Source organism: Martes martes (assembly GCF_963455335.1).
Source record: "Martes martes genome assembly, chromosome: 13".
NCBI lineage: Eukaryota > Metazoa > Chordata > Mammalia > Carnivora > Mustelidae > Martes > Martes martes.
This window is the reverse complement of record NC_137901.1, coordinates 20,206,138-20,228,258: the sequence shown is the minus strand read 5'-3', so window position 1 is coordinate 20,228,258 and position 22,121 is coordinate 20,206,138. Positions and strand designations below refer to the sequence as shown.

Below are 22,121 nucleotides of genomic sequence, written 5' to 3'. Positions count from 1 at the left end.
ACTGAGAAAGAGTCCTTTATTGCAGTCACAGAATGAGAAATGTTATTAATAAGTGTTTGCAGTTGCAACACTAATTACAAAGAAATGCAAAGGTTACAAAGAAATTGTTCCTGATAGTGCTGTATACCAAGATTATTTTCACCTACTCAGGGTCTCCGCATTGGCTAAGTGGCAAACCAGGTGTTTTACAAATTCCGTAGGACCACGTTTACGCAGGAGGGATCTGAGAGCGAGGTTAACTAATTTGTTCATGCCACACATCTAGTCATCAGAGGAACAAGAATTAGAGCCGTGTCTGGCCCCAAAGTCTTGTTGGGGTCACACCCTGATCTGACCTAATTCTGAGATTCCCCTTTTCTTCATGCTATTCAGAAACAGCTTGTTTTTAATTTGGAAAACAATTCAGAACAGCTGTTTCTGGTTCTCAGCGGATGACTGTCTCCGTTAAAATGCCTTCTGGAGAGCCCTGACAGACAGAAACCGAACAGGTAAAATTCCTTGGGGTTCAAGTTTCTTTCGTCTCTGTGAATCCTTTGCAAGGTAGTTCTGGATTTTGTGTTTGTTGGTTCACCTGCCTCGAGTCACCTGGGCATGAAGGGCTTATGAAAAAAGAGTCGAACAGCCATAATGATGAGCTGTGACTTAGGGGGAAGGAAAGCAGCGGGTTTTGGTCAGGACCTTGATCGTTGTGCTCAGAGTGTGTGTAGATCATACCCATGTCTTGATGTGTAGCTAAAATGAAGGAACTGGATTAAAATGGAGGGGTGCATATCCTATTCCTACACACGCCAAGTATTTTCTTTCTCATCCTTTGTGGACATGTTTTATGAGATGCGTGATGTAGAAACAGACCACAAAACCATTCTGGTTTTTGTAGCAGAGGACACAATGTGAGTATCTGTGTCAAGGTCACTTCCTGATAATGATATTTTCCGGTGGATTTGAGGCAGAGATTCAGGGAGGAGAGATGAAACTGAATTCCATTCCCGGCTTTGCTCCTTTCATCGGTCTCTGTATTTACAGCACTTATGAAAGTCTTGCATATAGGTGATGTTCAGTAAATGTTTGTTGAGCTGTCTTGATATTCTCTTCTAAAATTGAGCATAGATTGTGTTCTGGGTAGTTTGGCGATGCAGGGATATGAGTGGGGCTGAACCCGGGCACTGTTATCATAGACCCAGAAACCTGCAGATCTGCACTGGGGTCTTAAGTTCTCTGAATTTTGGTCATTTCAACTCACCCTAGAAGCATCTTTAGAAGATCAACCAGCCTTGAAATCTTATCATTCAGCAAAGAGTAGATGAGAAAGAATTCCTTAAGGTCCAGTGAATCTTGGAGAGCACATGATGACTGACAGTGCAGAGTGAGATGCTAAAAATAAATAAATAAATAAAAATAAAAGAAAGAAAGAAACCACCATTTGAGTAATTCCAGTAGTTTGGAATTGGGTTTTGGTCCAGCATCCAAAGAATAATGCTGTGACAGCAACAAAGAAATTTTAAGTTTTCTCGAAGGACTATGAAAGAAGGAGGGAAAAATGGAAACCAGGTCAACTTCTTAATATCTTATTAATTTTCTTAGTGATTTGTTCATTTTATGAATTGGTCCGAAGTTTGTTGACTTTGTCTTTTTTATTTTTATTTTTATTTTTATTTATTTTTTTTTTTTAAAGATTTTATTTATTTGACAGAGATCACAAGTAGGCAGAGAGGCAGAGAGAGAGAGAGAGAGAGGGAAGCAGGCTCCCCGCTGAGCAGAGAGCCCGATGTGGGACTCGATCCCAGGACCCTGAGATCATGACCTGAGCCGAAGGCAGCGGCTTAACCCACTGAGCCACCCAGGCGCCCCAACTTTGTCTTTTTTAGAAGTATGACAATCACGTATGCCTTGCCACATAGTGGGTTCCCTTGCTCTGCATTACTGTTAGTGCACCTTGTCTAAGTGAAGGGACTAACCTTTATAAGCTCAGAATGATATATAGCTCTTGGTGGGAGTTTCTAAAATTTCCCTTTGTCCAGCCCAGGTCTTTTATTATCCTACTTCTAATGTTTTAACCTTCCTTCATTTTCGCTTTTCAGACCACTCCTTTGAATTTTTTGGTAGCCTTTTGCCTGTTGCTTCTTTCACATCCAGAATCCAGTAATGCAAATATGTCTTTATAAATTATGGCTCAACAATTTGGAATGTCCCCTTTCCTGCTCACCTTTTTATTGTGTCTTTTTTCAACACATAGCTGCAGACTTAATGTATTATTAGGCAAAGTAGAGATTATTATAGATTCAATTAAATGCCACTGGTAAAGGGCAGAGTGGTTTTCTTAAGTTAATTATTACAATAGCTTTTAGAATCTGAGAAGCTCAACCAATTATAATAAGGGTATGTAGAATGGGTTTGACATTTTTAGGGCCAGCTAGGAACAAAATTTTGAGGGAGGGGGGAGAGGGGCTTGATTCTATATGCCCCCCCTTTTTTAAAGTGTCCCTCTAGCAGCCCATTGACTTTATTTTACTAAATTTCTTCCCTATTTTCCCATTCAGGAATTTGACTGATACAACTATGACTTAGTCTACTTTTGCCTCGTTTTCATTTTTCATCCAACAAAATATGTTGTGTCTCTTTTTACCAGATACTCTGTTAATCAACATTTGCCTTGGAAGACACAGTTTAGGTGACTGTGGGAGGTAGTGAGTTTAATGTGTCAACCTCATCAACACTAATGAGCAAATTAGTTAAAATATCTCCTCCTTGGCAACCTCTTGCTCTAATATAGTTAATATCCTTCCACTAGATCCTTAGGATTATCCGTTTCATAAAGAAATCATGAGAGTTTTAGGCACAGTGGCTGGGCAGATGCTGGGGTTCAGGGAGGTCTTTCAGGACACCTCAAAATACTGGCTACAGAGGCCACCGTTAGAGAACAGCTACCAAAAAGTACATATGGGGGAAACACAGGAGGTTTTCAGGCAGTTGGCCTTTGTACCACACAAGGGAAGATCAGCCATAATTTTTTTTTTTTTTTTAAGATGTAGAGGCTGAAGTAAAGCAAGTGAATTAAGTAAAAAAAAGCTTGTAATCCTCTGTAAAATCTTTATAATATAGGTTCTGCAAACTCAGCACTAGCTGAAATTTGTTCCCAGACAGAGCTGCTGTAAGATTCCAGCTCCTTACTGAGCAGTTCCTGTATGCTCTGTCCAGGAATCCAGTTCAGAGTGAAAAGAGTCTCAGACAGGAGATCGGTGGTACACTTCTTCCTTCAGGTTACATATGATGTGAGTTATTTGCATTCTGTAGTGATAATGTTTTCTTCAATTTTCTTGCAACACTAGCCATTTTCATACATTTGAAACAGGATCCTTGCTTTTTCTTGAAGTACAGGTTATTTTTATTTTGTACCCTCAGAGTTTGAGATCTAAGATAATGTGTTGCTTCATAAAAAAAACTTTACATTGGAGATGGTAGAAATGAGGATTTGAGCCCATGATTTGCTCACATGAGATTCTATGATATTGTGATTTATAAGAAATATATGTATTTGACCACTCAGATGACCAAAATGTATTTCTCAAATATATTTGGTCTTTATCTTCAGTTCCTGGCTCATAGCTCCGGAAACCCTTGGAATTTCCTGAGGGATAAGAGCCGTGGAACATCTTCTGTCATAATATCTGGTCTCCCCTTCTCAGTTTCTGACATAGCTTCAGAGCCATCAAGGTGACCTGGATGTCTCATGTTCATAACAAATTCCTTTCCATTACAACAAGGTCTGTGAAATGAAACAACTTTTGGAAAAAGGCCAAGGGTTGAGGGAACCAACCAGAAAGAGAGGGTTGGAACTTTCAGTCCCACCTGCTGATTTTAGGGGAGAGGAGCTGGAGGTTGAATCAATCACCAATGGCCAATGGGTTGATCAACATGCCTAAGTAATGATACCTCCATAAAACCCCCCAAAAGGTGGAGATTCTGAGAGTTTCTAGGTTGGGGAACCAGAACATTTCCACAGGCGACCATGCCAGGCCCCCAAGTTCTATGAGGACAGAAGCTCCTTTGTTTGCTGCTTTGCCCTATGTATCTCTTCATCTGACTGTTGATTTGTAACCTTTAACAATCTTTATAATATATATCTGTAGTCTAGGGAGGAAACACGTTTCCTGAGTTCTGTGAGCAAATTAATAGAACTTAAAGAGAGGGTTGTGGGGACCTCTGGTTTGCAGCCTGTTGGTTAGAACTACATACAGGTCACTTCTGAGTGACAATTGGCATCTGTATTGGAGGGCTTGTTGGAATCTCCAATCTGTAGCTGGTCAGTTTGAAGCACAGGTGACAACCTGGGCTTCCCGCCGATGTCTAGAGTAGAGGGCCATCTTGTGGGACTGAGTCTTTACCCATGGTTTGGGGAAGCCTACACACACACACACACACACACACACACACACACACTGGAAATGGTCCAGGAATCCAAAGGAGGTTTCCTCTTCAGTCATCCCACCCTCGAGCACTTAACTAAAACCCTTTCTAGCATCTCATCAAAATCTTCTGTATTTTAATTGGACATGGTTCTGAATACCAAAGAAGCAGAGGTAGGTATTAAAAACCGCAATTAGTAGAGTTGGAAACTGTACACTCAACCACTAGGTTCTTTAATTTTATAGCTTTATCCTGAACTTATAAGTTTCAGATTAGTTTCTTCTTTGATTCAACATATCAGGTAACTTTGATGGCAAAGACATTGTTTCTTATGAAGAGTGTTCAGGGTTTTTCATGCACAGGCTGGACTTCTCCAAGACCAGCTGTCTCTGCATTCCAGAACCACACAAATTCTATCTAACAGAGCATGTAGTGTCTCCAGCAAATATTTGTTGAGCACCTATTTTTAGCTAGACTCCAGAGTGAACAAAGCGTGCGAGGATTCAACCCACTCGAGCTTGCAGTCTAGATGGGAAAGTGGTGATAATAAACAAGAAGACACAAAAACTAGACTGATGCCAGAGAAAGTGAATGGGAGCCTTTGTTAGATTTGGGGTCCTTACCAGATCCCCCTGATGAAGACACATTTAAATGGAGAAGCGAATGATAGTAAGAAGCCCATTTGTGAGACAGGAGGGGGGAAGAGTGTAGGCGGAGGGAACAGCCCATGCCATGGTTTTAACACAGGACAAAACGCGGCTCTTTGAAGGAATAGAGAACTAGTAGAGCACAGTCAGCCGGGTCGTACAGCCCTTTGTAAGGCAGGAGAAAGGACTCTGGGTTTTATTTGCAGTTTGATGAATGCCACGGGGAAATGTGAAGCAGGACAGTGATGTTGGCTGACTATAATTCTGGGGGAAAATCTGCTTGTTTGCTGGAGAAGGACGGAGGAAAAGGCAAAGCCACAGACATGAAGACAAGTTAGGAGACTCTTAGTAGCTGCAGCGACCATGCCCTTTGTTCAGATGAGACCCTTCTGAGAGTGAGTAGGTGTGGCAGGTGGGTATGCGGTCGGAACTCGCAGTCCCTTGAGCTGTCACAATTGTCTTGGTAACGTAGTGGAGACTTCATGCCATGTCATTTAATCTCTGCAATAAACTTGGTGTGCCTGGCACATGATAGGTGCCCAATAAATGTTTGTTGGGTGAGCAAATGATCGAATGTGGGGGTGATTAGTATCCTTGCTTTAGAAATGGAGCGGTGCTACAAGTATGTGGTGAAGCCGAATTTTAACAATAAAACCCATCCTCTTTCCTCAGTTTCTTACCGAATGCCTCATTCTTGTTGCTTCTTAAGCATTTCTAGATCATCTCGCATGTATTTCCATTTTCATCCTTCATTTCCTCCCAGCTCCTGGGGTTACGATTCCACACACAGAGGTCCTGTAAATGTGTTTGCTGTACCAGTTTTCATCAAAGGCAGGGATCAGACTGGCCATTGACAATGTCATGGCCCCAGGCAACTTTCTGATCTTTCCTTTGAAGCACCCTGAGGCCTCCACCTGGGCAATCTGTCAGGGGTAATTAAAGAGGCTGATGATGGGCGTGCCTTCATGTCCCCCTCGCCCCTTATACAAATAACCCCCTCCTCTGTCCTCTTCTGCTCCTCCAACAAACCGGCACCACCTTACTTCCAGGCGAGGAAACTTAGGACCCAGTATACTCTTTCGAGGCAGAGTAGCCCCTGCCTGTTGGATAGATTGCATCGAATTCTCGACGAAAAAGATGATCTCACTCTCCTACTTTGAATTATAGGCCTAGAAGAAAGTTCAGATTTGTATATTTTATATAATTTGTATTGTAAATTGTACATATTTCTGGCTTCCTCCATAAACATTCAAAGCAGATTTATCTTCCAACAAGATCAGTTTCAGTAGAGGACTGGCTTTTAGGGAGTGGTGTGCACAGGCCTCCTGATGTTTTCATGCTTGATAAGCCTGTGTGCCTCTGTGTGTGTGTGTGTGTGTGTGTGTGTGTGCACGCACGCACGCATGTGTGCTCATTATCAATTAATAGCTGATGGGACCTAGTCCATGCTGGGCTGGAGAAAAATGTCCCAGCCTGCATTTTCATACTCCTTCCTCGTATTTTATCCTGCTCCCTTGTTTTGCTTAGGACAATGTAAACCTATCTGCCACGAGATACAGTGTATCATTTACTAATATTTATGATTATTTAATAAGTAAACCTCACCTATTGCTGGGTTTATAAAACTAGTTTCTGTTTTAGATCTGAGGAAAAGTCTACTCTTTTCGTGCTGTGGAAATAATAATAGTAGAGTCCCACCCTTAGCTTAATTAGGGGAAAGACAATGGGGCGGGGTGGACTGGGGGGAACATGAGTTTGCCTCTGTCATTGTGTATATATGAGCAAGAAGATTAGCTGCTGAGTCACATTGTCAGGGAAGAGCAGAGCCAACTTTCTTCTGAAATATAATCCCCGTCACAGTCCCGTACAATGGTACATTCACCTTGATGTGTTCAACAGAAATATATAGATAGAACAAATCTGAAAATTCTCTATTTTGTTATTAAGTGCAACTAGAAGTTTTACGTCTGAAATTTAATATACAAGCATTTAGCTTCCATATTTTTTCCTTTTATTGTAATAATACCTATCCACGTGGGCTCCACTTTTGGCAGGAAAACCTTTACTTTAGCTATAATAATGTAGCTTGCTAAAAGAAATGCTTTGCTTATTGCTAGAACCTTAGGAAACAGACAGTAAAGGAAGATATTTGGATTTTCCTTTTTTAAAAAAGCAGTGGAGGGGCATCGGGGTGGCTCAGTCTGTTAAGCATCTGTCTTCAGCTCAGGTCATAGTTTCAGGGTCCTGGGATCAAGCCCCGCATCAGGCTTCCTGCTCAGCAGAATACCTGCTTCTCCCTCTCCCTCTGCAGCTCCCCCTACATGTGCTCTCACACTCACTCTTTTACTCTCTCAAATAAAGAACTAAAATCATAAAAAAAAAGAAAAATTAAAAAGTAGTGGGAATGATATAGGAAGACCACTCTTTGATGCTGGGGAGATAGATGGATTCCCCCAAATTTCTTTGAGATGCAGACTTTCCATAAACTGGAAAGTGTCAGATATAACAAATACATTCTTTGTGGTGGATAGCTCGCTGTGATTATTTTTCCCACTTAGATGTTAACCTTTTCCTTTCAATGTTTTGATTTAATGTAGTAAATTATGATCCTTGTCCTTTTGTTTAAAAAAAAAATACCAGAAAGTAAATGTAAATCTTTAATGGAAAATGTGATCATGTTTTTCCTGGGCAGGAGGGGACTTGCGGGCGGTGATGTTTGCAGAGATGAGATAGAACATGACCCAGTCTGTATTCCTATAGCATGCTACGGAGTTTCCTCTCCTCTTAGACCCCATCTGGCAAATAGAGGGAAAGCTAACTCCATAAGAACTGTCTTATAACAAATCTTAGTTTAGAAAAACTCCCAACTCTTTGGCATTTCTTTGCTGAGCTCATGGTTCTCTGTCAGTGAGCTCAGTCCCGGTGGATATGAACAGTCAAGAGAGGGTGTTCCCACCGGAAGGTCCCTTTCTCAGTTTAAAAAAAGATCGGACAAAAGCGTAATGCAAAATTCTGAGTAGCAACCTTTTTAGGAAGTATAATTTTAGCAAACCACTCTCATTTTTGAATATGTCATGACTTTTCTCCATCTCAAATTGTTATTAACCAAAAATGTTCACCAACTCTTACGTTAATGAATATTATAGAATGGAGCGCTACCCTGGCCAGCGAGGGCACTGAGCAAGGCACCCAGCCGCCTTCTGCTCTGCTCTGATGAGACTTGAAAATGCACCAAACAGCAGGACGAGAGTGCATAACTGTAAATATCTTTGTGCTAATGAGGACTTTTCTTTCCTCACCAGTAACAGCTGGGGGTAAAAGTCGTCAAAGACAAAATCATAAATGTTTTATATTGGAAAATGCTAGGTGAGTCTAAGACATGGTCAGTTGATTAGGTTACTGCCAAGAAGTAAACAATAGGCTTATGAAAGCTGTAATTAGGCCTTGTGGACATACTGTATTTTTAATCGGAGCTTCAGCAGGGGATAAAGTAGCTGAAATAATCTAGTGCTTCATCAAGTGGAAGTAAAACCAGCTTTTAAAAATGTAGCTATGCCTTTTTCTTGGGACTTCTACACGACCTTTGTTCTGAGAAATTGGGTGACTTCATTTTAAGTTACAAAGTAACTTGTAGGAATTGATTAATTATTTTGTGGTTTTCTTACATTGTGTCATTGATCATAATGTGTTGTTGTTGTTTTTAATGGTTCCCTATGTTTTGGCGAGTTAAGGTTGGAGGGGGAATATAGGATGATGGAATGCATTGAGCCACGTACTTTACCTACTTTATGTACCTACGACTGCAGGTAAAGACTGTAGGAATCGGGGCGCCTGGGTGGCTCATTCATTAAGCGTCTGACTTCAGCTCAGATCATGATCCCAGGGTCCTGGGGTCGAGCCCCGCATACCGCTCCCTGCTCTGCTGGGGGCAGGGGAGACTGCTTTCCCTCACCCACTCCCCCTGCTTGTGTTCCTGCTCTCATTGTCTCTCTCTCTCTGTCAAATAAATAAATAAAATAAAAAAGACAACAACAAAAGGACTGTAGGAATCAAGGGTTAAGTAGTTTGCCCATGGCCACATAGGGGCTAAATGGCTGAAACTGAACTTCTAAACCCAGGGCTGTGTCCTCCAACAGCTGCCTCTTACATCATACCACTATTGACAACTTATCCTGCAGATCCAATTTCTCCAACCAAGGCCCCCCAGAGTGCTGCTTCTGCTTCTGCTTCCAATACCTGAGCCGTATTGGCTGTAGCCTCTGACACGGGGCATACATGCTGCCTCCAGGACACGAGCGCTCTGCTCACCCCCGTCATTTGCTCTTCCCACATCGAACTCCAGCTCGCATCTCACCTCCTCCATAAAGCCCTCCTGATTATTTCTGCCCCCACCCCTACATCATTTGATGAGTTTTTCTTTTTCTTTTTTCCTCCAAATTTTTATTTAAGTTTTGGTTAGGTAATGGACAGTGTAACGTTAGTTTCAGGTGTAGAATTCAGTGCTTCATCACTTACCTACACACCCAGGGCTCATCACAACAAATGCTCTCCTTCATCCCCATTACCTCCCCTTCAGTAACCAGCACTCTCTTTTCTGGAGTTAAGAGTCTGTTTCTTGGCTTGCCTCTCTTTTATTCCCCCCTATGTTCCCTTGTTTCTTAAATTCCACATATGATTGATATCATATGGTATTTGTCTTTGTCTCACTTATTTCACTTAGCATAATACTCTCTAGCTCCGTCTACATTGTTGAGAATGTTAAGAGTTCATTCTTTTTTATAGCTAAGTAATATTACATTGTGTGTGTGTGTGTGTGTGTGTGTGTATTCCATTATATGGAATATATAATATTCCAATAATTCCATATAATATATAATATTCCATATAATAGAATTATATATATGGAATTATGAATATATATATAATTCCATATATATGGTATTTACAAAGATTATATATGTATACACATATATACATATATAGATACATAGACATATATTTATTTATGTATGTGTATATAGATAGATAGATGAATACCACATCTTTATCTATTCATCAGTTGATGGACATTGGGCTTTTTCTATAAGTTTGGCTATTGTTGATAATGCTGCTATAAACATGGAGGTCCATGTATCCCTTTGAATCAGTATTTTTGTACCTTTTGGGTAAATGCCTAGTAGTGCAATTACTGGATCATAGGGTAATTTTATTTTCAACTTTTTGAGGAACCTCCACACTGTTTGCCAGAGTAGCTGCACCAGCTGCATTCCCACCAACAGCGCAGGAGGGTTCCCCTTTCTCCACATTCTCGCTAACACCTGTTGTTTCCTATGTTGTTGATTTTGACCATTCTAACAGGTGTGAGGTGGTATCTCATCGTGGTTTTGATGTTCATTTTCCTGATGATGAGTGATGTTGAGCATCTTTGCATGTGTCTGTTAGCCATCTAGATGCCTTCTTTGGAAAAATGTCTATTCATGTCTTCTACCCATTTTTTAACTGGATTATTTGGTTTTGGGGCTTTATGAGTTTTTCACTCTCTGAATATATTTTAGATTTAGAGCCATAGATTTTCTGGTATAGAGCTCATTTCAAATAACTTATCAGTTGAAGAAACTTAACATTTATTTATTTTCTCTCCACTTGTAATAGCATTCTGTATTTTCCACTCAGCCTCATACATATTGCAGAAATAAAATTCTAATCCAGAAATTTCAATTAACATAAGCATCTGCAGAATATAGAAAGAACCCTTGAGATAAATAAGCACTTTCTTTGGACTAATTCCATTCTTTGTAGATATAATCTCTCTTTTTCAGCATTTATTAAGCTCTTAAAATGCTTCCTGTTAATTATCAGCTAAAACAGCAGCCAGCCAACATTCTTTTCCTAAAGAGGTCATGGACTTTTTGTCTTTTTTATTTTTGGAATTATATGGCTCTATGAGTTACTAGAATTATGTTTAAGTGAGAAAACTGTAAGAATATGGAACTCATCTTTTCGTTTTTCTATAGATATGTGAGCCCACAGATGCTATCTAACTTGGCGTCCTCACATTTGAGAGATGCAAAATTTATGGGCAGATATTTGGATTAATATGCCCTTTCTCAGATAATGAAGCAAAGCAGTAGAAGTTTGGCAAGACTTCTCAAAGCAGCAGCCAGCTGGAAAATGATCACAGTTTTGCAAGATTATTAGACCAATGTCTGAAAACTTAGGAGAACATCTTATTAAATGCTCATCTCTTTAGCTTAAACTCATATTGTTCTTCTCTGTGGAGACGTTAAGGGTTGAAGCTTCTACTTGGTGTTTTCGAAAAAAGAGATAGATTGACTGCCATCGTAGAGGACGCATGCCCTTGTCATGGTGAGGGAAAGCAGCTCCCATGGCCGGTGCTGGTGGGCTCACTGAGGCAGGCACCTGTGGTGGGAAATGTACCATCTTCCCATCCAGCCACTGTCTTAGGAAATGATATATCTTCATGAATGGTCCATTCAGCTCTCCTGTTAGCCATAGTATGAAGCGAGGAGTTATTTTTGCTGTTGAAATTAGAAATTATTCACTGGCTGTGAGGCGTCTCTGTGCTGAAGGGCAGTATGATGGTTCTTGGGGCACCTGGGTGGCATAGTCGGTTAGTTGGTTTTGGCTCAGGTCGTGATCTCAGGGTTGTGAGATGGAGTCAGTTGGATGCTCAGCAGGAAGTCTGCCTAAGATCCTCTCTCTCCCTCTACCCCTCCCCCTTGCTTCCCCCTCCCCCACTCGTGTACTCCTAGGTGCACACACTTTCTCTCTCAAATAAATAAAATCTTTAAAGGGCATTGTGGCGGGTCTCAAACTTGATGGTAGGTTGAAATATTAATGTTTTTGTCTCCCATCAGGAGTCAGATTTACATGATTTAAGATGGGTCTGGGCATCAGAGAGTTTTAAAAACTGCCACATTTGAGAAATCACTAAGTTAGGAAAACCCATTTTCTGGTCTTGCTGACTGGCTTCAGGGAAGGTGTCAACCGATGTGTGTATACTTCCTAATGTGTTGTATTGCCACAAAGGTTTTTTTCAGTCCTGGGAAAGATACAGGTCTTTCTATATAAGGCTTTGCTGAATTGCGAGGAATTTACATTTATTTTTCTTGCTCTGTAGTTAAAGTCCTAGGTGAAAGGCCCTACAAAAGCATTTTTTCTTTCTTTAAAGTAGGCTCTCTAATGAAAAGTAGATCATGTGGCTCACTTATGAAGACAAGCATAAAACCTTTCCAAGTCAAATACTAAATCTTTCAAAAAATTCTTAAATGCTTAATTTACTTAATTGCAACATTTATGCGATGTCTTCCATGTTTCGAGTGAGTAAATAATGTTTTGAGGAATACTCCTAATTTTGGGGGAAACAAAATTTAGAATATGTGAGGAAACAAAATGATACATAGCTAGGGAAGCATGTTAAGGGCACTGTACTAGCGTGTATCAGCCGCAGAAGGACTCCAGCAACTGTGCGGCTGACGGCAATCAACCAGGGGAAATTGCTCTCGACAGTAACAAGATAAAATCAGATCAGCGGACTCTTTTCTTGACCAATGGGTTTTTTTCTACTCTGGAATGAGTTGCTGAAAGAGTTTAAGAGTCTAACCTTCTGGAAGAATTTCCTGTAGACGGGCCTCAAGGTGAAAAAAAGAGAAAAACAGTTTCCAAATCTGGCTGTTCTACTGTCGAGGGAATACTGATGATCCCCTAGTGTGGGGACTCACTGGATGATATACACGCCCACGTTCTCATCCAGGTCTGTTCCATGGCGTCCTGATGACCAGTCTTCCCTGTTCTTTGGTGATTTTCAATTACTCCTGATTTGTGAGCACATTTGCTCAGTAGACTGGCTATCGGGACCCTATCAAATAAAGAACTTTTAAAAAGATTATTTATTTATTTATTTATTTATTTATGGGAGGTGGGCGGGGGGCACCCCAGAGGGAGAGGGAAGAGGAGAGAGAATTTCAAGCAGACTCCATATGCTGAGCATGAAGCCTGAAGTGGGGCTTGATCCCAGACCCTGAGATCATGACCTGAGCCAAAATCAAGAGTCACAGACGCTTCACCGACTGAGCCACCCAGGCACCCCGTATGAAATATTTTTATAAAAAAGAAATTGATGTAAATGTGAGAGTCAGGCTTATAAAGTATATTCTACAGGTACTTTCCATTGGGGTTCAGGAAGGTATTATTTGAATACACATGATTCTTGCTAATAATTGACTTCATTGTAAACAAGGATTAATTAACACCCAGAAAGTGGAGCTCAGCTAAAAAAAAAATTTTTTTTAAATAAAATATGTTATTTTTACTTCCTTAGGCTTTTAAAATAACTCCGTGGAGTATAATTCATATATCATAAAATCTACCCTTTGAAAGTATACAATTCAGTGGTTTATAGTACATTCACAAAAAAATGTGGCCCCATTATTCTGTAGATCCAGAATATTTTCATCATCCTTCCCAAAAAGCCTCTTCCCCGTTAGCAGTCACTCTCCATTCCTTCTCTCTGCATCCCCTGGCAAATGCTAACTTATATTCTGTCTCCATGAGTTTGCCTATTCTGGGCATTACATGTGTATTGAGTCATAAAACCTGTGGCCTTTACATCTGGCCTTCTTTTACTTACGGTGTTGCCAGGGTTCTTCCATGTTGTAGCAAGTGTCTCTACCTTATCCTTTTTATGGCTGAGTAATATTCCATGGGGTGGCCATGCCACATGCTGTTTATCTGTTCATCCATTAATGGACATTTGGGCTGTTTCCTTTTGGGGACAGTTATGAGCATTATGTATAAGTTTTTGTGTAGATATATGTTTGCATTTCTTTTGGGTATAGGCCTAGGTGTAGTGATCATTTAGAAGCTGGCTGCGTGATCTATGGGAGGATACTTATATTCCCTCAAATTGTGTATATGTTAGAAATTTCTTGTAATAAAAAGGAAAGAAAAAAAGGAAAAAAAAAACCCTTTCATTGTTTCAAAAGTTGCCACAAAATGAAGCCAATAGAAAAAAATGTTACTTTTAAGAAAAAAAAATATTTAGATGAAATTATTCATTGACTTAGAAGTGAGTTTAATATGCGAGAATAATTTTAAAAATATGTGAGAATAATATATCAATGGAGATAAATCAATTTAAAGATGACTTGTGTTAGAGTTTTTACCCCTTATTTTCAGGCCGAGTAAGCTGAACTTCAGAGTTAATAACTACTTACTTTATCTCTATTGCACTAGATCCCTTGATCACAGAATGAACCAAAATAGATACTTTTATCTTTTAAAATAGATTTGATTGCTGTAAGAGACACATTGACCATTGTCGGCTTAAGTAAAGTTTGCTTGATTAACTTGATATTGATTTATATTTATAACTGGGTTTGAATATTCCATATAGGCTCACTTCCATTAATTATAAATAGGCTTTAAGAAGAATCAAAATGAAAATCAAAACCTTCTTAACAGAAGAAAATGCTATTGAATACAAGCTGTTTTTTGTTGTTGTTTTTTTTTATTACCCCTCATCTCCCTTCCCTTCACAAGATGCCTCTGTTCTACTGCTGAGCAGCCTATAGGTCCTTTGAGTACCATCCATAATTTATTTATTTTTTAAAAAGACTTATTTATTTTGCGGGGGAGAGGTAGAGTGGGGGGAGAGAGAGACTGTCAAGCAGACTCCTTCCTGAGCATGGAATCGGACGCAGGGCCCAGTCTCGTCACTTGGAGATCATGACCTGAGCCAAAACCAAGAGTCAGACAGTTCACCAGCTGTGCTACCCATGCGCCCCAGTTCCTCTAGGACATGGATGTGGTTATGGGAAGCAGAATTCCAAGGTCAGTCCATGAGAACCACCCTCAGGCGATCACTCAATGACATTTTGCTGTGGAAATTCTAGATCTCACAATGTACCTACTGGAGCCCAATAAAAACCAGTCCAATAAAGATAAATGGGAAAATATTAAGCATCTGTCCATTTTATGTTTGACAGCTTGTTTTATGTAAAGCACCACGAAGTAATATCACTGATACTTTGTCTACTATTTTAAGCTTTCTAAAGTGCCTTAAGATACTAAGTTGGTTTGGGGGCCCATGGGTGGCTTCAGCTCGGGTCATGATCTCAGGGTCCTGGGATTGAGCCCTGTGTTGGGCTTTGTGCTCAGCAGGGAGTCTGCTTGTCCCTCTGCCCCTCTCCCTGATCATGCTCTTTCCCACTCTCAAATAAATCAATTCTTTCTTTAAAAGATTTTTTTTGTTTAAAGATTTTATTTATTTATTTGTCAGAGACAGAGAGAGAGAGAGCACAAGCAGGGGAAACAGCAAGCAGAGGGAGAAGCAGGCTCCCCACTGAGCAGGGAGCCCAACGGAACTTGATCCCAGAACTCTGGGATCATGACCTGAGCTGAAGGCAGACGCCCAACCGACTGAGCCACCCAGGCACCCCACAAATAAAATCTTTAAAAAAAAAGAATTTAACTTGGTTTTTATTAATTTAATAAGTTCAAGTCACAAGGTCATAGCTTGTCAAAGCATTCTTAGGATTGTTACTTGGAGAGCTCACAAAGAATATTTTAAGTTCACATGGGGAAGTCTGCCTGTACAGTAGCCGTCCATACATATCTGTAGCATTTGTTAAGCTCCCCTCTAGAGAAAACAGAGTGTATCCTTGGAGTCATGCAGAATATCATGCAAATTACAAGGTGCCAGTGAGTATGTGTTAGATGGGTGAATGGGTGCTTTTATGGAGAAGCCCAGTTCTGAGCCCTGAACTAGTCAACTGACAAGTTTATGTATTCTCTGCCGATACAGATCTCACATCCAAAATTACAGTCCTTCTGTGCTTTCTCTTTTCCTAGGTTCTTTGAAACTGCTTCTCTGAAGATACAAGTATTCTATTTTGAGAAGGTTTTTATAGAAATAGAAAAATGAGCTCAGGAAGCCAGACCTGGAAGGTCCCACAGTGATCATTTACTCTAAATATTCCCTTCACAATTGAGGAAGGAAGGAGAATGTAAGTCCTGAACTTGGAGGGACTCCACTTCCACCAACTGCTCAAAGATTAATTTCATTAATTATGACATTTGCATGGCTCCGATGCTCAACACACATGTACTGATCCCCTAATCATGCCAGCAACTATTCTGGACTCTGGATCCAGCAGTGGACCAGGGATATTAAGTTTCTGAGCAAATGAGATTTCTGTTGAACAAGAATGAGGCATAGCAGTGGGGGGGGGGGGAAGAAAGAAACTCTGGGCAGCCTCATTTGAGATAGTCTAACAATGAAAATCATGTTCCTGGCAAAAAAAAAACAGAGAAAATTCCCTTCCCCCATAGAAGGAAAATATGTCTACTTTCTACCTATCTAACCCACTTTTCATTTCAAATTATAATGAACAACGGTCTTGGATTTTGTTGTTGTTGTTGTTAGAAACTGTCATCCCACAAGTCATGCAACTTTAGTGCACATGACTTCTCCTCTGTAAGCTGAGGAGGGTTATTTAAAGTTCCTTCTGCCTTTGAGACTGTGCATTGAGTAGAGCCTCCCAAGTGTTTTGGATTCTTTTTCCTTCTCTTCCAGCCCCTTACGTTCCACGAAGGGCTCGGAGGATGGTGCTTCGGGTTCGATATCTAGAAGACCTCTTGGCTCTTGTGGTTTAGCTTGTGACACAGTGATAATGGGAGAGAGTCAGACATACTTCCTGAAGTACAGCAATCTTCTGGCTTTTTCTTTACTTTTAGATCCATAGAAGGAAGAAGTGACAAGACCATCAATCATTGTGCAGGAATAAATACTGCTAAACTTGTCAGCTTTTTGATCCTTCCCAGATCCTTTTTTTTTTTTTTTTTTTTTTAGCTCGGTTCTTGGAAAAGGAAACTTTGCCAAGGCTTTTATTTTTCTTTGTGGTGTCATATTTGCCAGGCCAAGGATAGAATATCGAGGTCATATGATTTTAGGACTCAGAAAATCACATGGTAGTAAAAGCGGAACCTAACGAAATAATTATATATAAGTGGTGATACAAGAATGAGAAAATTCATTTTCGAAAGCAACTTAAAAGACAAACTGTCTCATACTGAGTTTACTTTGTCAATTTCTTTAATGAGTCTACTGGAGACACTAAATAGAGGTTTTCTATAGTGTCAAGTTTTGTACTGACTTCAGGTGGAATTTTTGTTCAGTGTCCATAATCCTTCATTTATAGAAGAGAGCCAGTGTGAGCCACCGTGAAACTGATCCATGGTTAGTGAATTGTTCACTCTGGATTAGAGCCTGACTGGGAGGCAAGTCAGTATTGCCTCAGGCAAGTTTATGTACCAACAACAGAGAACAAATTGCAGATCCGGAATACCTGGTAGGTCATGTCGCTGGCAAGTGGTGATAGTTTCATTGTACAAGTGGGAAGTCCTAGCCGATGCAGTGGTCCTGTATCTTCTCTCCACATAGGTAATTCCTCCCTTTGTTAGAAGATTAAATACAAGTTCATCTTCCTCTACAAAATCTTCACAGACCACTACAGCCCATGAAATTACTGTTTTGTTTGAACTAAAAACACAACTATTTGACTCATCTCTCAATCGTATTTCCTCTTGTAAAACTAGGTCTTTTTTTTTTTTTATCTTTAAGCTTTAAGTGTATGTACGCCAGGTACTAAGATAATAAATTTTTAAAATTTTCATTTTTGGACCTGATATTGTATATTGGAGATATTTAATTAGATTTGCTCAAGGCTTAGCTTGTCTTAACTCTGTCACAAAAAATATTGCAAAAAACGTAGTTAACTTTAAGCAAAAATTAGAAGTATGTTGATATATCTTCTTGACTTTATTATTTTCATTTTTCCAGGCCAGGGGGCCACAGTATCCCCCAACTTTATCTTGTATTTAGGCAGCCAGTACCTTTAATTTCCTCACCCTGATCAAGACTTGTGCTCAGGGAAGAATTAAGCTTTTGTCACATATCTCAGGATAAGTTTAATCCTTCTTTCCCAAGAGAATTAGCAGTTTCATCCAGTTCTATTAGTGAAATGACAGACGTTATCACCCTTCAGAGGAGTTCACATGAGCAAGTTTGGGAGGCAAAGAGAGAAGAAGGTCGAGTGATGGTGGCCCAGATAGACCCAAGTGGGGGGAATTGATAGCAATCTCCTCTAGCAACCAATTTATCTCAAAGACTAGGAACAGCAACATCTTCAACTAAAAAGTCCTGGTAAGATATTTAGAACCCTCTCAACTCAGAACTAGTCACTGCTGGGTAGTCAGTCAATGAAGACTTTTTCCAAGAAGAATTTCAGGTCAGTACCTGAGATATCTGCATCCTTGTATTGAAGAACGCTGGCTGTTGATGGACGCTAAGCAACTCTTCCTGAGCATTGGCTATACTTTGTGTAGCTACTAAACAAAGGCAACAACAATAAAAGAACATTTCAGCAAACATTCACCTTGAGAGTCCTACTCAGTGAAGAAAGCATATTATGGAAGAGGAGGTTTAGCATAGAAGTTATATATTGGCAGCTCTCAAAACACTTCATTAATTAAAGAAACATACATCCATAATGTATTTAACAGGATTTAGCGTCAGGGTGGCTCAGATTTTAGAGAATTCTAATGTAAAAAATTTGCTGATCTTCCAAATGATGTAATGGTGCTGATTTGCTAAGTACCTAATTATCATTTTTATCATTTTTATTTTATCCAAAGACATGAAACCTTTTAGTTTTGATCACTAACTAAAGTGACTATGTAAAAAATAAAGTTTTATTTGAAGTGATGAATATGTACATCATTTTCTTACAGGTAAAAAATGATTAAAATTATCTAGCAATTTTTTAATAAGATTTTATTTATCCATTTGACAGAGAGAGAGAGATCACAAGTAGGCAGAGAGGCAGGTAGAGAGAGAGGAAGGGAAGCAGGCTCCCTGCTGAGCAGAGAGCCCGATGTGGGGCTCCATCCCAGGACCCTGGGATCATGATCTGAGCCGAAGGCAGAAGGCCTTAACCCACTGAGCCACACAGGCTCCCCGTATCTAGCAATTTTTAGATATATCTGCGGGATAACTTACTGAAACTTAATTTTAATTGCCCCAGAACTGAGGAGTATGGTGTTTTCTGGATCTGTAGAAGTGGAAAAATATTCTGCCCTTTCATATAATAGGAGAGATACTTTTCTAAGAACTTCTTTACAGGCCTTCCTCTACGTGGGACTATCATGAACCTGTTTCTACAACTCACGAACCAGAAAATTTTATCAAATGGCAAATCCTTTTGCTGACCTCCAGAGTGGAAACATCATTAAATATTCTGTAGGTGATAGTGTAATTCAAAGGTAATCACCAGTGCAGGTGTTCCAGGCATTAGCCCTTGGCCTTACCCAGAGTCCTTATAACAACAGAAGAAATTAAGACTGAGGCAAAAGAGGTCAGGACAATGGGAAAAATGGCGAATGGCATTCTTTCGGGCAGGAGAAATACTAGCAGAATTACCATAGTCATGCTTCTTACTAGCTTTTCTCCTTTTTCAAGGTCTGGAAAATATTCAGCAGGTTTGCCAAATACAACAGATTTGCCATTGGAGAACAGAGGCTTTGGTATTTCAAAACAGAAGATTTTTAGACACTGCTTTTGAAATGATTTCAAATCAATGTTTTTAAAGGTTGTCATCTCAGTTGTTAAATTTTTTAAATTAAAAAGGAATATTTTGCATGCACATAATAGAAAGCTCATTATACATGATTAGATGCAAAATGTTTCCCTAGGCTCTTCTCTTCCGCTTACCCATATGTAGTTTCAATGTCTCCCTAGCCTACCTGCATCATCTTGGGCCGGCTTTTTGGTTTCCTGTGACCTCCTCCTCTTCCTGACCCCAAAGGGCACCGGCTGTAAAACTAAAAGCCATGGCCACTTTCTACTACTACTGTGGCAATGACTGTTGTGGGTTCTAGATAGTTTTTGTCCCGTATGAACTGACAGGGTGTAAAAAGACTTGTACTGAGTGAAATAATGGAGGTACTCTTACTCCCAAGGCTGCTTTGAGCAAGTTAATTCAGAATTTGACAAAATAGAAGTATCCAACTATTTTAACCTTGAAATGTACATTTATGTTGTGTTTTGAAGGAAGGCAGAGGGAAACCGAGTTTTATCATAACCTACTATTTTTCCTCTCCTACACAGGCCCACCAAGACCATCACTATGACCGATGGGGACTATGATTATCTGATCAAACTCCTGGCCCTCGGAGATTCGGGGGTGGGGAAGACGACATTTCTTTATCGATACACGGACAATAAATTCAATCCCAAGTTCATCACAACAGTAGGAATAGACTTTCGGGAAAAACGTGTGGTGAGTTTTTAACCATACCGTTATGTTAACTTTGTTGCTGATTTCTCTCCCCCCCCCCGCCCATAAAAAATAGAATTAAGAACCTATGTTTATTGCACCACAAGGTGTCTGTCTTTTATCACAGGGAACTTTTGCCAGGAAAAATGTGGAGTGACACTATCACCTGTCTCTGAAAGCATTTAGGACGAAGAAATAATTTACAGGTTTCTATAGTGTGTTTTCTATGAATTCTCTAGGAGTCTTTCAAAACTTGAATGATCCGGGTTGTAAAACCTTAACTCTTGATCTGAGTGAAGTTTCTCCATAAGAACTAGTGTTCATTTCTCAACTCTTCAGAGAGAAGTTAAAAGAATGATTGGCAAATAGCTGGAAAATGAGCTTTGTAAGTGCTTGCTGCATTTTTATTTATGTGTAGACTCAGCTATCAATCACTAGCTTATTATGAACAGAATGTGAGACCAGTCCATGCTATTTTCCAAGATAAGGGAGTATAAGTGAGAATTACAACTGCTTTCTTCTCCTATGCTAGACGCTAATGACAGGAGTAAGGATATTGTGACATGTGAGACGCGTAGCATAGACACATGAGCTGAGCCAGATTTACTGCCACCCAAGGTATTCTTGATTGCCAACATGGCGGTGGCTTCTAGTTGATGTCACAAATCTACTCTTTGCTTGAGACTTGGGGGGAAGAAAGGGAAATTGTGGTTGAGAAGTTAAATCATGGTTCCGTATACATCCGGCACCTCATCTGAAGGTCAGTACATTTTAGGGTATTCTTAGCACTCTTGCTTGCAACCCCTCCAGTGTTTTCCCGTGACTTCACCCCTCCCAGATGCCTCCACTCACCTAGGTAGGTAAGTCCTTGAGAAGTTTTCCCTTTGAACATTTTTACTAAACCATGTTTATGCTAAACCACACTGTAAACATCTCTATTAAACCGTACTTTGGGGCGCTGATGAACTATTAAAGTTGTTAGGCTTTGCTTAAATAAGAAGCCAAAAGGCCATAATTTTGAAAATGCAAACATTAAGAAAAAGAGCATTTGAAAAAAATGGCGAGTAAAGGAAGACTTGAAATATCTTGTGTAAATTTATTGAGAAATTCTGTGTGCATTTCATGGGTAGGTCACTTTGGAAGCCCATGTCACAGCAAAAGATATTCAGGTATTAGTAAAGCGTTTTACCATTTTAAAAGTACGTTCACATCTGTTATGTCATGTATTTTTGCAGAAACTCTGTAAAGAAGGAAGAGATTGTGGGTCTCAGTTCGCTGTAAGAAAATAAGATTCAAAAGAAGTGAAATGAAGGGTTGATAGTCGAACTTAGAACTTGGGTCCTAAATCTAATGTTTGCTCCCTCCGTGAGGAAATGACAGAAGGTGTCTAATTTAAGTTTGCAGTATGCCTAAATTGTGTTGAAAATCATACTTGTACTTGACATTTAAAAGTGAGAGTATATGTGATACTTCTGGAAAAAACAGAGCAAATATTTATTCTGCACTATGAACTTTGATTATAGTAATTGAGAAAAAACATGCTGAGTGAACCCAGAGAATTTGAATGTTGACAAAATCCAAAGCGATATGAACTGATGAAAATTGTATCTTTTAGGTTTATAATACCCAGGGACCAAATGGATCATCAGGGAAAGCATTTAAAGTGCATCTTCAGCTCTGGGACACTGCCGGACAAGAGCGGTAATAGTAAATT

At 39.8% G+C, this 22,121-nt stretch overlaps 1 protein-coding gene across 1 annotated transcript in view; it reads left to right on the top strand.

Moving 5' to 3' along the window:
• RAB27B (RAB27B, member RAS oncogene family) overlaps positions 1-22,121 on the top strand; it is a 54,978-nt gene that overhangs the window by 19,118 nt on the left and 13,739 nt on the right. The window contains exons 2-3 of the mRNA XM_080821924.1: positions 20,239-20,410; positions 22,023-22,108. Of these exons, the coding sequence (XP_080678050.1) occupies positions 20,258-20,410; positions 22,023-22,108 (239 nt within the window). The 5' untranslated portion in view covers positions 20,239-20,257. The remainder of the gene's footprint in view (positions 1-20,238; positions 20,411-22,022; positions 22,109-22,121) is intronic.